Source organism: Pholcus phalangioides, unplaced genomic scaffold (assembly GCF_987345545.1).
Source record: "Pholcus phalangioides strain wild (caught in Gottingen) unplaced genomic scaffold, Ppha-v1.0 ptg000017l_1, whole genome shotgun sequence".
Taxonomy (NCBI): domain Eukaryota; kingdom Metazoa; phylum Arthropoda; class Arachnida; order Araneae; family Pholcidae; genus Pholcus; species Pholcus phalangioides.
In genome coordinates this window covers 24,353,801-24,368,235 of record NW_028301610.1, presented here as the reverse complement: position 1 = coordinate 24,368,235, position 14,435 = coordinate 24,353,801, and the positions used below count along the sequence as shown (strand labels likewise).

General features: G+C 40.3%; 1 protein-coding gene and 1 long non-coding RNA gene across 2 annotated transcripts in view; both read left to right on the top strand.

Annotated features, from left to right (window-relative positions):
- LOC149072586 (uncharacterized) overlaps nucleotides 1-14,435 on the top strand; it is a 46,050-nt gene that overhangs the window by 21,022 nt on the left and 10,593 nt on the right. The window lies entirely within an intron of this gene.
- LOC149072587 (uncharacterized) lies at nucleotides 1,328-1,978 on the top strand. Its single transcript, XM_089247427.1, has 3 exons — nucleotides 1,328-1,371; nucleotides 1,487-1,590; nucleotides 1,686-1,978. The coding sequence occupies exons 1-3, from the start codon at nucleotides 1,328-1,330 to the stop codon at nucleotides 1,973-1,975; spliced, it is 438 nt and encodes a 145-aa protein (XP_089103553.1). The 3' UTR covers nucleotides 1,976-1,978.

Below are 14,435 nucleotides of genomic sequence, written 5' to 3'. Positions count from 1 at the left end.
TCTGGATCTATTGGATTTGGTCTCGTCTTACGGTGACTACGTGGAGTTCAACAGCTCGAGGAAGCCAACAGTGGATGAACAAAAAGTCATGCGAGACGACCTCCATGCTGCATTCCGTGAGTACATTGTTAAAAAAGGTGACTTAAAATCGTTAAACTATATTGAGAAAACAAACGACCACAATTCTTTTCAGCCATTTTTGAACGCCGTGCAATGTTTTGATATATATGAATTTATTGATGTGTATCTGTCTAGGCAGCACTATGAAGTGAGCTGGCCATTAAGTTTACTGAGTTCGTTAACGATGCTAAACGTCGTCTGGTTGATTAATTTGTTATAAGTACGTGAATAAATATTTATCCATTGAATTAAATTTTTGAGTTGGTATTTTATTTTTTGAGTGTTTTACTATTTATTTGACTGTAACTCAACAGAAGTTTCATTATACTTATGGATGGCGTTAAGTCTGTTTCATTCGGTCCAGTAACCGTTGTTGAAGTTGGTAATTATTGCAGGCGCGGATTCTGGGTTGAAGACGCCATTAGATTAAGGCTACAGTAGAGAAAGGCTACATCGTCAAAGAAATCTACGAGGTACATTGATGGAACATATGACTATTATTTAGATTCAGAATAATTTTGTAATATACCTGAATAATTTTTACATTTATACATTTTCTAATTTGTTTTTTAGGTGTATCATTTTGAAGATATAAAAGAAGGACTTTTTGCCCCATATATTGATGCATTTCTAAAAATTAAGCAAGAGTCTTCTGGCTGGCCTTCAGACGTCTCCACAGACGATCAGAAACAAGCGTACATATCAAAGTACTTGGAAGTCGAAGGAGTTAAGTTAAATCCAGAAAATATAGTGATAAACCCCGGTCGTCGCCAAGTGGCGAAATTATGTCTCAATAGGTGAGTATTTACAATTACAGTTCATTTTTCTATTCTATTCTCTCATGAATTTATTCTCAATAACATGGTTTCTTTTCCTTTTATAGCTTTTGGGGACGTTGGGGAATGAAAGAAAATAAGGTGCAACTTGAATACGTGACAAAAGTCGAAGATTTTTATAAGAAGATAAATGATCCAGCTATCGAGGTGAGTAATTTTTTTTTTGATTTATCCTTTAAATATTTATTAATTCTTGAAAAATATTTAATAATATTTACTTTTTTCAGGTGAAAGATCTGTACCTACCCACCCCCGAAGTTGCTGCTGTACAGTTCCAATACAAAGCGGAGTTCTTGCCCCAAACAGACAGAACAAATGTTTTCCTGGCTGCATTCACCACCGCATGGGCCAGACTAAAACTGTATTCCGAAATGCAAAAAATGGACACTAATCTGTTGTACTTCGACACAGATTCGTAAGTGTTTTATTCATTACATAATTTTATGTCATTTATGCCCATCATTGTATAATTTTATGTAATTCAAGTATTTTTATTTTCAGTGTAATAACTTTTTTATTTAATTTTATAGGATAATTTATGCCAGCGATGGAAAGAACGATCCAAAGTTGGGAGATTTTCTCGGTGACTTCACGGACGAACTTGATGGTCATGTGATTTCGGAATTCGTTTCAGGTAAGTCGTCATTGTTTTAACAATCTTATGAAAAATTCATTACTCTCGAAAATATTTTATTAAAATAATTCAATTTATCTTTTTTTCTGTTACAGGTGGAGCCAAGAATTATGCATATAAGAGGTCTGATGGGAAGGTTTTTTGCAAGATCCGCGGCTTCACGCTGAACTACAAGAATTCCGAAGTGTTGAACTACGAAGCTATGAAGGGATTGGTCACTTCATTGGACTTTACTTCCAAGCTCAGTGTGGTGGATGACCACAAAATCACCAGAGATGCTAAACGTCGAAGAATCATTACTCGGCAAGAAGAAAAAAAATATGGTCTGGTTTATGATAAGCGTGTGCTATTGCCGGATTTTTCTACCCTTCCTTATGGATACTAGATAGGTAGGAAACCTAAGGTGAAATGATGACGTAACTCGCAAGGGTCCTTTCTGATCACCTTCAAAAATAATTTAATATTTTTTTCATAAATACCTCTGTAATGTCAATAACTGTCATTTGACATGGACGTGCTGAAGCTTCAACACCCTTTTACGGCAGTATGCTCTGGACCCACATCTTGTGGAAAAACTAGGTTTGTGTCCAAGCTACTTGCAGAGCAGATGATAGAACCTTTCCCTACCGAAATAGTATGGTTTTATGGGGTCCACCAGTCATTTTACGAAGAAATTCCAGGAGTTCAGTTTGTTGAGGGGTTACCCGACAATTACAACTCCTACATCGGTCAAAGAACATTATTTATTATAGACGATTTGATGACGGAATTGGGAAACGATAAACGGTTAACAAATCTTTTCACACGGGGAAGTCATCATAAAAATCTGTCGGTGGTGTTCATAGTCCAGAACTTTTTCCATAAAGGAAGTGAGATGAGAGAAATTTCCCTAAATGCCCATTATTTGATTTTATTTAAATGCCCTAGGGATCGTAGTCAAATACAACATTTAGCTAGGCAGATGTATCCTGGTAAGAGCAAGTTATTACAAGAGGTTTTTGATGACGCAACTGAACAGGCGTATGGATACTTGTTAGTTGATTTGAAACCGGTTACGGAGGAGGGGCTTAGGCTAAAAACCGGTATTTTCCGAGACGATATACACTACGTCTACCAGTCCAGATAATTCAGATAGTCACCAACAGCAGCGGTCATGGGGAGTGTAATAATTGACTTCGAAGGGTTCCAGTCCGAGACGGAGGGATACATAGTGAAGGAACTTGCCTTTTTTTCGGTAGATTCTGGAAGTTACGGCGTTTATACTTTCCAACCCCCCTTCGAATGGGCAAAAATGTCTTGCTATCAATACCGTGATTCAAAAGTGTCTCGATTATTGAACGATAAGCGTAAGTATTGTTTGATGACGACACTAGGCGATCATTAAGCGAAACATCAACCTGTGAAAACATAGAGTGTAAAAATAGGTTTACAGGCCCTACTTTGTCTTCTTTGGTCAAAGGTTTTCCATCTCCTTTCACCACTTTGGCCTTGACGTATAACAGGGTTTGTGTAAGATCCAAGTATTCTTCTCCACTGCCAGAAATGTAAAATTCTATGGGACCTCCATCTGATACATTTGCTATAGGGTGAAAAGTCACCCATTTGCCACCTTCTATTACAGTTTGCGTGCCAGGTAAAGAAAATAAATTCAGCTCGGACTTCACGAGTTCGGGGGAATCTTTGAGTCGGTAAGTCATCACGAATCGAATATGTCACGTGTACTCCGTTTGGGTTTCTTTGCAAAAATGACGCGTTGAGCCTTTCGACGTTTCCTTTTAAGGCCTTCACCAAACATTGTTTTTGTCTTGTTTACTGCTTTTTCGGCGAGAATTTTTCCAGCTTCCTTAAGACGACGCTTGTCAGCAACTTTTACTTTATCTCCTTTGATTACGTCACCCACAATGTCCGCTCCAGATCTTAGTACTTGTTTGCCAACAGTTTTGGCTCCTTGCTTCAAAAATGGCAAGGCGACTCGGAATAAACTCCCGAATATGTTGCCTAATCCATTTCCTCGCTGCAGCGTAACTCCAGAATAGTATGGTAAGTCTCTTCCAGCTTGCTCCAAATAATATTGTTCGAACGATTTTGTACAGCAGTGATAGGGAACCTTCATCTTTACAGTTTCGTATCTCACTTCAAAATGATCTTGAACTTGCACATTTAACAGTTTTATAGTATTTGTCTAATGCGAAAATGTAATACTGCTATGGCTTTACCTCTATTGAATGGTATGCGTTTACCAGAACTTGATCTTATCTCCATTTCGATGGTTTGAAATACTCGCCGGGAAAGAGGAAAGTAGTGTGGTCGGTCATAGTATGCACTGACTATTTCGTTGTCTCTTCCTTTATCTCTAACTACGCGTAGGAGAGGTGCTTGAACGTCTCCCACCACTTGTGGCTCTATTATATCGGTGTAAATGTACAATACAGGATAAAATACATTTGTGTCTGCTACGAAAGGACTCTCTGTGGTTTCTTTAAGAAGGGTAGGCTCAAAACCTAATAGTTCAGCAATACCAGTGTTCAACAGTAATCTTGCCCCATCGTTCAGGATAATTTTTACTTTCTTAGAGCTGTCGTTGTAGTGGAATGTAATTCTGTTCTTGAAGGATTCGATTTCAATACCTTTTATTAGATCGGACACTGTTTCATAATTCCCAGCTGGAATATGTCGTCCCTGCAGTTCACCATCACCCAAGTCAAATCCTATAAGATTGTAACCTTCCGTCACGTTGTACAGCAATGAGGGTAAATTATTTCAGATAACCCACATTCCCAATCTCCAGACAAATGAATCGGTTTTGGCAGTTGGATAATGTAGTGAGATATCGTGTTACCTGGGTAGTACGCAGCTGAACTATCGCTGGGTAGTGTTAGGAAGAAAGACATTTTTCTAATGAGTAACAATTTAGTGGTTACTGTCTTTTTATATCCTTTTCAACTCTCGGACCCATGCGTTGAATTTATTTGGGTAACCTTTGAATTTCACAAAGTATTCGATTTTGCCTTTAAGTTTCCGCTTTTTCAAGATCTTCTCAACCTGGTAATATTCACTAGGTTTCACTTTTTGCAGCTCGTGCTCGTAGAAAGTTCCTTTAATAGGTTCTCCATCAGCATCACCTATCTTGTAAACAGGGGGATCTCTGCCTATTCGCTGTTTTACGGTAAATATTTCGCGAGTCCAGTTATGTTCATAACCCTTTTCAAAAATCATCTTTGATCGACTTATGCGAACAGTGTCACCGACTGCAAACTTGAATTTTATATTTTTCTCTCCTGGGATGTCTTTGTATAATTCTTGCCATACCTGAGACTGATTTTCCTCTGTCACCATGATAGGTTTCATTTTGATACTGCGATGCCACGTGTTATTATAACTCTTGATCAACTGATCCAAAACATCGATGTATCTATGAGTATTTTTGAACGTGAAATACTTGAACATTTTCTGTTTCAACGTTCTGTTGAACCTTTCTACCACTGAAGCTTTCTTCTCGCTTTCGCTCGTGAAAAAAAAATTTCGTTTTTGGATTTAAGATATCTTTGTACAACCCTGTTTTGAAATTCCTTTCCTTTGTCAGTTTGCAAGTTCTGACAAATTCTGTCTTTGAATATTTTTTTAAATGCTTTAGTTACCTCTTCTCCAGTTTTATCTTTCAAAGGGATAGCCCAAGCGTATTTAGATAGAATGTCAATGCAAGTAAGAATATACTTATAGCCACTATTTTGTTTACTCAATGATTGCATATCAGCTAAATATGCTTGAAACTGCTCGTTCATGCCACCTACGATAACACGATTCCTGCGAAAATTCTTTCGCGCTGGCTTATGTAATGTATAAGCCTCATTACCGTCTAACCATTTTTTCACTTGTTTCAGAGAAAAATTATAACCTCTTTCTTTCAAGTTCCGATGCAGAGCATTTATTCCTCCAAAACTTCCTGGTTCTGTTGGATCTGTATATATTTCCATTTCACAGTTTCTACCCAAAGTTTTTCAAACTCTTCAACTTTACGTTTGAATCTAATGGCGTCTTCAACCCAGAATCCGCGCCTGCAATAATTACCAACTTCAACAACGGTTACTGGACCGAATGAAACAGACTTAACGCCATCCATAAGTATAATGAAACTTCTGTTGAGTTACAGTCAAATAAATAGTAAAACACTCAAAAAATAAAATACCAACTCAAAAATTTAATTCAATGGATAAATATTTATTCACGTACTTGTAACAAATTAATCAACCAGACGTCGTTTAGCATCGTTAACGAACTCAGTAAACTTAATGGAATTTGAAAACTCACAGCTCACTTCATAGTGCTGCCTAGACAGATACACATCAATAAATTCATATATATCAAAACATTGCACGGCGTTCAAAAATAGCTGAAAAGAATTGTGGTCGTTTGTTTTCTCAATATAGTTTAACGATTTTAAGGCACCTTTTTTAACAATGTACTCACGGAATGCAGCATGGAGGTCGTCTCGCATGACTTTTTGTTCATCCACTGTTGGCTTCCTCGAGCTGTTGAACCCCACGTAGTCGCCGTAAGACGACCAAATCCAATAGATCCAGACGAAAACACTCTATGCTCAGGTTGATGTCATCTCTAAGTTCAACCAACTTATACCATTTGTCTTGGCTCAATTTAATGTAATTTTTGCTCGGCACACCATTGTGTAATCGCTCTTTCACGATAGTGACATTCTTTTCTGTAGGGCCGATCTTTGCGTAAACGTCCTTATGCACAATCACTTTAGATGAAGCTGTAGCATAGTCCAGTTCATAGTTGATCTTGTATGATGACGCCATAACACAGTTGAAAATAGTTTGGTCCACGGCAATACCGACTTTGGTTGGATACCATCTGTTGTTCAACCAGTTGAACTCCCTTACGTGGACCAGGATAAATCCATTGAAGACGCAAACTCTCGCCAAGACAGAGTCACCCAGCTGGTAGGAATGATCGGGTAGAGCCATTTGTTTTAGCAGATCTTCTGACATTTTGTCCTGTAAGAAAGAATTGTGTTAGGGGCATCGCAAATCAGGGCATATTATATAAAAATTAGGCTTTGTTTTCAGCATTAGAAATAAAATAGAGTTAAATCATTTGCGAAGAAAAATATGAATAGAAAATAAACTTACCTCAGATCTCAATCTCTTTGCGGGTGGACTCGAATCGGCCATGTCATACGTCTTTAACCAACGGCGTTCAGACTGGAAAGTGACGAAAAGCGAAGACCACGAGCAAGACTTTAATGAAACGGGAACGCGATTGGACGAATGTTGTCACGTGGTCACACGGAGCCAATAGAATCAACTTTTGACGTGTTGCCAACGCGCAAATACTAACCTTCCACAATCTAATAATACCCATTGCAAACACCAAACATGGCCCCCGCTCTGTCCCTTGTGGGATATAAGCAGGCTACCTTGCGGCTGGGCCATGCTGGAGAAAATAATCTAATAATACCCACGAGTGAAGACAAGTTATACCCATAGAACCAATAGGATTTAGCGAGAACACAACCAGTGACGTGGTAGCAGGTAAATATTTTCCAACGACCGCGGGAATCACGTTCCGACATGTTTGACGGCAGCGCAACCTAGGTCACGTGATTGTTCAGACATGTTACTGCATGTTCAGTATCCAATGATAACAGCGTCACGTGACCAACCAGCATGTCGGGTAACAGATAAATATCGTTGTCAAGTGATTACAACCCATTGCAAAATTAACGTGGGACATTATTTTTATTAACGATAACAATTTCTTGTATGGGGTCAACAATATTGCATAAATAGATACTATAGCTAATTAAGGAACGTACTGGTATGTGTCGGGTGGTCCAGTGGTCAACGTTGTGGATTGTCATCATGAGGAACCAGGTTCGAACCCAGGGCTTGACCACCTAACACTTTTACATTTGAAAAAAATAATAAATGATTAAAATCAATTAAAACAGTGCTGCCATCTAGTAGCGACATGGAGAATCATCCTGCGGAACCTCCGACACCTCGGCAATAACCTAGAAAAAATCATCTCGGACACAAGTCCATCCAAGCCTGGTCACGTGCTCGCAAGTTCAGTAACGTGACACCAAGTGTTCTGTAGGGAGAGGGATTGAATGAGTAGCGTCCTCTGGGTCACGTCATAGTCGAACAACACGACCGTCAGGACGCCATCTTGAAAGATGACGTCATCGACATGTAGCGCCACGTGACACCTAAAAACACACCTCGACGAACAACACGAATCGATCACAGGAGGGGAAAAATCCCCTCTCCAACAACACGAACCCAATATGGCCGCCATCATGATGGCCACGCCCCCCCTCCAAAACTACCTCCGTCCAACAACACGGCCACGCCCACCTGTGGTCAAGGCCGTCCATTTCCGGTATACCGCTGTCTCTCCGCCACCTCGTAAATAACCTAGAAAAAAAATCATCTCGGACACAAGCCTGGTCACGTGATCGCAAGTTCAGTAACGTGACACCAAGTGTTCTGTAGGGAAATGAGTAGCGCCCTCTGGGTCACGTCATAGTCGAACAACACGACCATCTGGACGCCATCTTGAAAGATGACGTCATCGACATGTAGCGCCACGTGACACCCAAAAACACACCTCGACGAACAACACGAATCGATCACAGGAGGGGGGAAAATCCCCTCTCCAACAACACGAACCCAATATGGCCGCCATCATGATGGCCACGCCCCCCTCCAAAACTACCTCCGTCCAACAACACGGCCACGCCCACCTGTGGTCAAGGCCGTCCATTTCCGGTATACCGCTGCCTATACTACTCACTAGTGTTTTCGTCGTGGCTCCTATTCGGCAAGGGAGCCATGGGTAACAGAAGTTTGAGAACCACTGCATTACACTATGATTTAAACTTTATCCTTGCCTTCTTTTTTGAGCATTTTCACTCATTTACAAATCACATGGTATTCGAACCATAGACTTCACAAATATGCTAAACATGAATATTCCGAACCATATGTTTAGAATGCTGCAGGCGTTGATGATGTCTTGAAGAATACGTTCATGAACCCTCAAAGCATCATAACGTTCAAAATAACACCTTTTAACACCTTAAAGCACTGTCTGGGATTCGAGAAACCCCTAGTCGAGGTTTGACCTTCGAACTTAAAAACTAGACTGTACTTTTGGGATTCATCAACTATTTCAAACTAAACCACGGATTATAAGTTCATATTGAAAAGTTATACAATCCGAAAAAAACTAAATATTATTTTGTCATAAACTTTCGCGAAAAAACTATATTTATGAATTTTTTTGTGGCACTTATATGATACAAACATTTTAAAGATATTGAAGAATAGAGATATTCAGCAAAACGATTTTCGAATCTTTGAATAGAGGGTTTTTTCATGCCACAACAATAGAAAAAAATCGGGTCACTCGAGAATTCCTCTAAGAAACCGCGAAAATAGAATTTCAGATAGTACCAATGCGACACCACGAAGTTATTCAGGCGAAATATTCTACCCAGGGCTGTAAATCTAGATTATGTTTCACAAAAAGATATTCTATGCAAAAATCTTGAAAACTTTGTAAGATTCAACCATGTCCTGCGGTCAGCATTCACTTATATGACTACATCTAAGCAAAAGCAATATCGTTCAATGTTGGAAATGGTATTGAAAGAGTCTTTTGAGACCGAGAAAAAACAAATTCGATTACTTAATAAGATTTTTGAAATCGGAAACACCGCAATATGTCTTACGCTTGGATTGTAATTTTAAATTGCTTTATTGTTAAGATAAAAATCAGAAGAATCATTCGGCCAAAATAATAAATGTACAGTGAAATAATTATGCGAGTTGGATTTTTTTACCAAAAACTGCTATATTTACCATTTTTCGTCGAATAAATAATACGAGAAATTGGGGATAGTTACTATTTTAAGAAAATGACATTGCCAATTTTTCCTAAAACTGCCAAATTTGTTTGCTAACCATCAAAAAATTGCCAATCAGAGGGAAATAAAAGGCCAAACTCTATTTGAATTCAAACAAATAACAGCAAAATAACGATACAAATCTGTTGTGAGTCTTATTCAAAAGTAATAATTATTTATAATTTTATAGTAGATAAAATTATGTTAATCATCTAGACCAGTGTTTCTTAACGTTTTTCAGCCCGTAGCCCCCTTTGGACCATATTTTTTTTCTCTTCCCCCCCCCCTCCAATCTTATCCAGGGCTCCCCTACCCCTCATCTGAAACTTTTTCTACTTATTGAATTGAATGCAGTCAGAACTGAATTTGTAATGAAAAAAAATTCATAAATACAGTCGATCTGTGGAACCCTGGGCCAAGCACGGATCCACTTTTCACCCCACCCAATAGACGAATTATATGGGAAACTAGGTCTCTGTAAAATACGGAACGATCCAAAAAAACCTATGCAATAAATCAGTCCTTCTGGTCTGATAAATCCTTACCCCGGATCCGTGCCTATCCTCTGCTTCTTTCAGTGTGCTTTCAGAGTTCAGTGTGCTTCTTTCATTTGAGGTTCTATGCATAGCAGTCTCAACGTCATGAGTCTTCAGGCAGAGTGATGTTCAGGGGTCCCCATACTTCGCTGAGTAACAGCTTGCATATTTGCATACTTTCACTACTACCACCATAGCACCAGATCTCATCATGTAGGCTCTATGGACATGAAGCCCCGGGCAATGAACGTCACATAGGTTAAGGTTGCCCTGGTACCATGAACAACTCTGCTAGATTCTGAAAGTAGAGTCACACTTTCGCCCATTATATTTCACTTGGAAGCTTCATTTTTTTCACAGTTCCCTGTGGACTCCCCCTTTCATCTGATTTTCACCCGTGCCGCCCCCCCCCCAGAACATCCCAGGACCGCAAGGATGCCATATGGCCCCAGGTTGAAAAACAGTGATCTAAACTCTAGAAGAGGGTGACCCATTAATTCCTAAATAGTTTAAAAACTCATAAAAACTGATGGAATTGGTATATTTAAATGCGGTTTGCGAAAAAGTTATTGTCACACAAAGAGGGATTTTTCTTTGCTACAGAAAATAAAGTTCAAATTTTTGTAGATAGAGGGTGCTGCACAGAAGCAAATCACAGAATTCTGGACGTGTGAACCTTGTTTCAATCTTTTCTGTGTCCAAAACGTTCGTAACGCTTCAGCCAGCGATACGTGACAGACATGTCAACATCATAGTGAAAACCTTATGTAAGTGCCAGACATAGGCGGAGATAGACTTGGAAGTATGGGGGGGGGGGGGCACGATGATGACGATGTCAATTCATATATACACATATACTTTAGATCTGCCGACTCCACTTTTGACGCTGTCCCCCCACGCCCCCCTCCGGTATCTCCGCCCATAGTGCCAGAAACAGAAAATTTCGGAAATGAGCTGTTAATCGTACACCCTGCATTTTATATGACTCTGATTTCCATAATTCCAGTGATTTCCTTTCGTGCAGTGCCCTCTATTAACAAATTTGAACTAAATTTGTTCACTGTGCCACTCCCCCCCACCCTCACGGAATAACTCGTCCGCAAAAATCGCATTCACATACACCAATCTCTTCAATTTTTAAACTATTAATTTATGGGACACCCCGTATATCCAACTTTAGAAATTGACAAACTCGGGAAACAAAATCCCAGCTGGCCTCCAACCCGGGGCCTCTTGCATTCCGGGCAAGCACGCTACCATTTACGCCACTGGATGGAGACAAGGCTGCGGCCTTCCTTATTTCACGCACTGTGGCGTGAGACGCTGAAGTAGAAGCATTAGTAGCCTCTTAAGTTCAGCAAATGGCCCCAGGTGGGACGGTAGAGATAGACGGTTTTTTTCTCGCCGGAATGGGAGAGGGCCTGGGTTCGAGTCCCGGTGGAGACCAAAGGACTATTCTTTCCGAATTCACCTCGGCATTTAAGTCCAGAAAATATATTTTTCTTGATATATTTTGCTGTCCTTAAGAGGCGCTACTACTGCCGCTACTTCAGCGCCTCACGCCACAGTGCGTGAAATAAGGAAGGGAAGTTCGTGTCTCCAGTCATAAAAGTAGTAGCATGCTTTCCCGGAAAGCAAGAGGCCCTGGGTTCGAGTACCGGCGGGGATCAGGTGACTTCTCTTTCCAAGTTCACCTCGGCATAAATTCCAGAAAATGTCTGTTTTCTTAACAATAACTCAGTTCAAAGTTTTTATTAATTTATTCTCATTATATTTTGATTCTGTGTCCGGTGATTAAAATATACAGTGAAATCTTGCTACAACGACACTCGATTTTAAGATAAATCCCTCTACAATGATATTTTTTCAAGCCTTGTTTGGAATCGCCTATAGTCTAATGTTAAGCTCCTGGCCCCACATTCCGGAGCAAGGCCTCCTAGGTGCGGCCCCCTGACCAGACTTTTCACGGGTCCCTCGAAAGAGAATTTAAAGCGTGAAAAAACAAAAAATGGTAAGAATCGTCACGCTCACCAGGGCTGGAGCCCTGTCAGCCCCATAGTTAAGCTCCCCTCGATACAACGATAAATCCGATATTTCTTTAGGACATTTTGGAAAACCGCTCTCTACCAGGGCCGTCTTAAGAGCATCATGGGCCCCCGAGCCAAGTGGTTTTTCTGAGGCCCTACAAGGTAAATTCTAGAAAATTTCAACCAAATCTCATTTTTGTGAGGCCCCTCTTCCTTTGAGGCCCCCGGGCCCATGCGTTAAGACGGCACTGCTCTCTACATCGATATTTTTTAATATTTCGCTCGCAATATTCAATTAATACCAGTAGCCTATTTGGTAGGCCTATCACCTGATTACCGAAAATGTTGATGAAGTTTTCGGTATCGCTACTTTTTGTGTGATACACCAATACACCAAAGTGTGTTATAGTAAACCAGAGGCGCCAACATGAAGAAAATATTGGGGGGGGGGGGGACTGAAAGTCTCTGGACGTCCCGTATATACAAGACTCAAGCAGGGCCGTCTTAAGAGCATCATGCGGCCCCTGGGCCAATTGGTTTCTCTGGAGCCCTATCAGGAAAATTGTTGAAAATTTCAATTAGTTCTCATTTATATGCGAGGCCCCCAGGCCGTGCCCATGCGTTAAAGACGGCACTGGACTCAAGCGCATAAGCAGGAGAGGGAAGGTGCATTGCTTATTCGATTAATTTATTGGGGGTTCAAATGGTTACGGCGCCCATGCAGTAAACCTCTATGCATGTGGGTGAGGGCAATACACACGCATTCAACTGAATTTTTTTTAATAACCAATCAATAAATATTTTTTGCGGCGAACAAATGCTCAAAAGCGCATTTTTTGGTGGTAGGCGGCCTACTAATAACGGTGATTTAAAAACGTTGCCTACAGCAGTGGTCCCATAAACCATTTTTTGGTTGAATAAGTTAAATCTCAAGAAGAGAGAGAGAGAGAGAGAGAGTTAAAAAAATTAATTATAATTTAATACACTCACCAAAAAAAGTTATTCAGTTATTTTCCGCCTCGTACATTTGCTGCCATCTATATTTAAAAGATTCAGACACACACTTTTGCGGAACTTGAATATAGTTATAGAGCCTGGAAAGCTCTCTCAGGCAAAATGCCATAAATGCTTATTTTCGAATTATTTTTGTAAAAACGATTTCTGAAATTGTTTTTACAAATTTTAAAATTACAAAAAAATTGAAATTTTCATAAATGCCTTTTAAACATTGTTTTAAGTTTTGTCCGTTAGTTTCAGAGACCATATTCTATTGAACTTGAATATTTTGAGCATGGAGAGAAGACTTGATCTTTTTAAAATCTTCAACGCTTTGTATAATTGTTATCAGAATGCGCCCCCCTATCCTTCAGGGCCGTCTTAAGAGCATCATGGGCCCCCGGGCCATGTGGTCTTTCTAAGGCCTTACCTGGTAAATTCTAGAAAAGTTTTACCAGATTTCATTTTTGTGGGGCCCTTTTTTTTTAGGCCCCCGGACTGTGAGCGGGTGGCGGTGCCGTCTCAAAGCATGGACCCACCCGGGCTTGGCCCGGGGGCATCAAGCGAAGAGGGGCCTCACAAAAATGAAATCTGGTTGAAATTTTTGAGAATTTGTTTGGTAGGGCCTCAGAAAAATCAATCCTGGCGAGTGGGCCCATGCTTTAAGACAGCACTGCCCTCCTAGCCTCATTTAAACGGGAATAGCTGTAAGTGCCTGCAAGATTAAAAAAAAAAAAACTTCGTGTTGCCTTGCATTAACTTTGCTTTGGCCGGATGGTGTTAGATATGAATGTCTTTGTTTCAGACTTTACACATAGTGTCTCAGAGTACTATGTTTATAAACTTCTGGGAGGTGTAGGGCAGGACCGGAACTTGAGTGGGGGCAGAGGGGCAGTACGATTCACCAGCTGTAATGCAGGTTTCACATCAAGAGACACGCATTCAATTTCGAGCATTCTGGAAGATTCCTGGCATATCTAGTATTTCCCTGCAATGCAGGCAACAAGTTCCTCAGTGCTGTAAACGGGGGTATCATACACCAATGTTTTGATATGCCTCCAGTCTGGGGAGACTCCGGAAGAAGTTATTAAGCCATGATAGATCCGGTTATCAAGCAGGCCAAAATTCACCAAACGCCCGGAACCACCGCTCCCGTATAACGGCATCTAACGCGTCAGGAAAGCATTTCCAACCCCGCATTGCATGTAATTTCGAGTTGTCTGGGTGCACCTTATCCCTCCTAGAAGTGTGTAAACCTGGTGCTGAGACAACCTGTATATAACGCAGCTATATACAGTATAAGAGAAGCTGAGAAAAATTAGAAGTTTGTTTCTCCTTATAACATATCTTGCT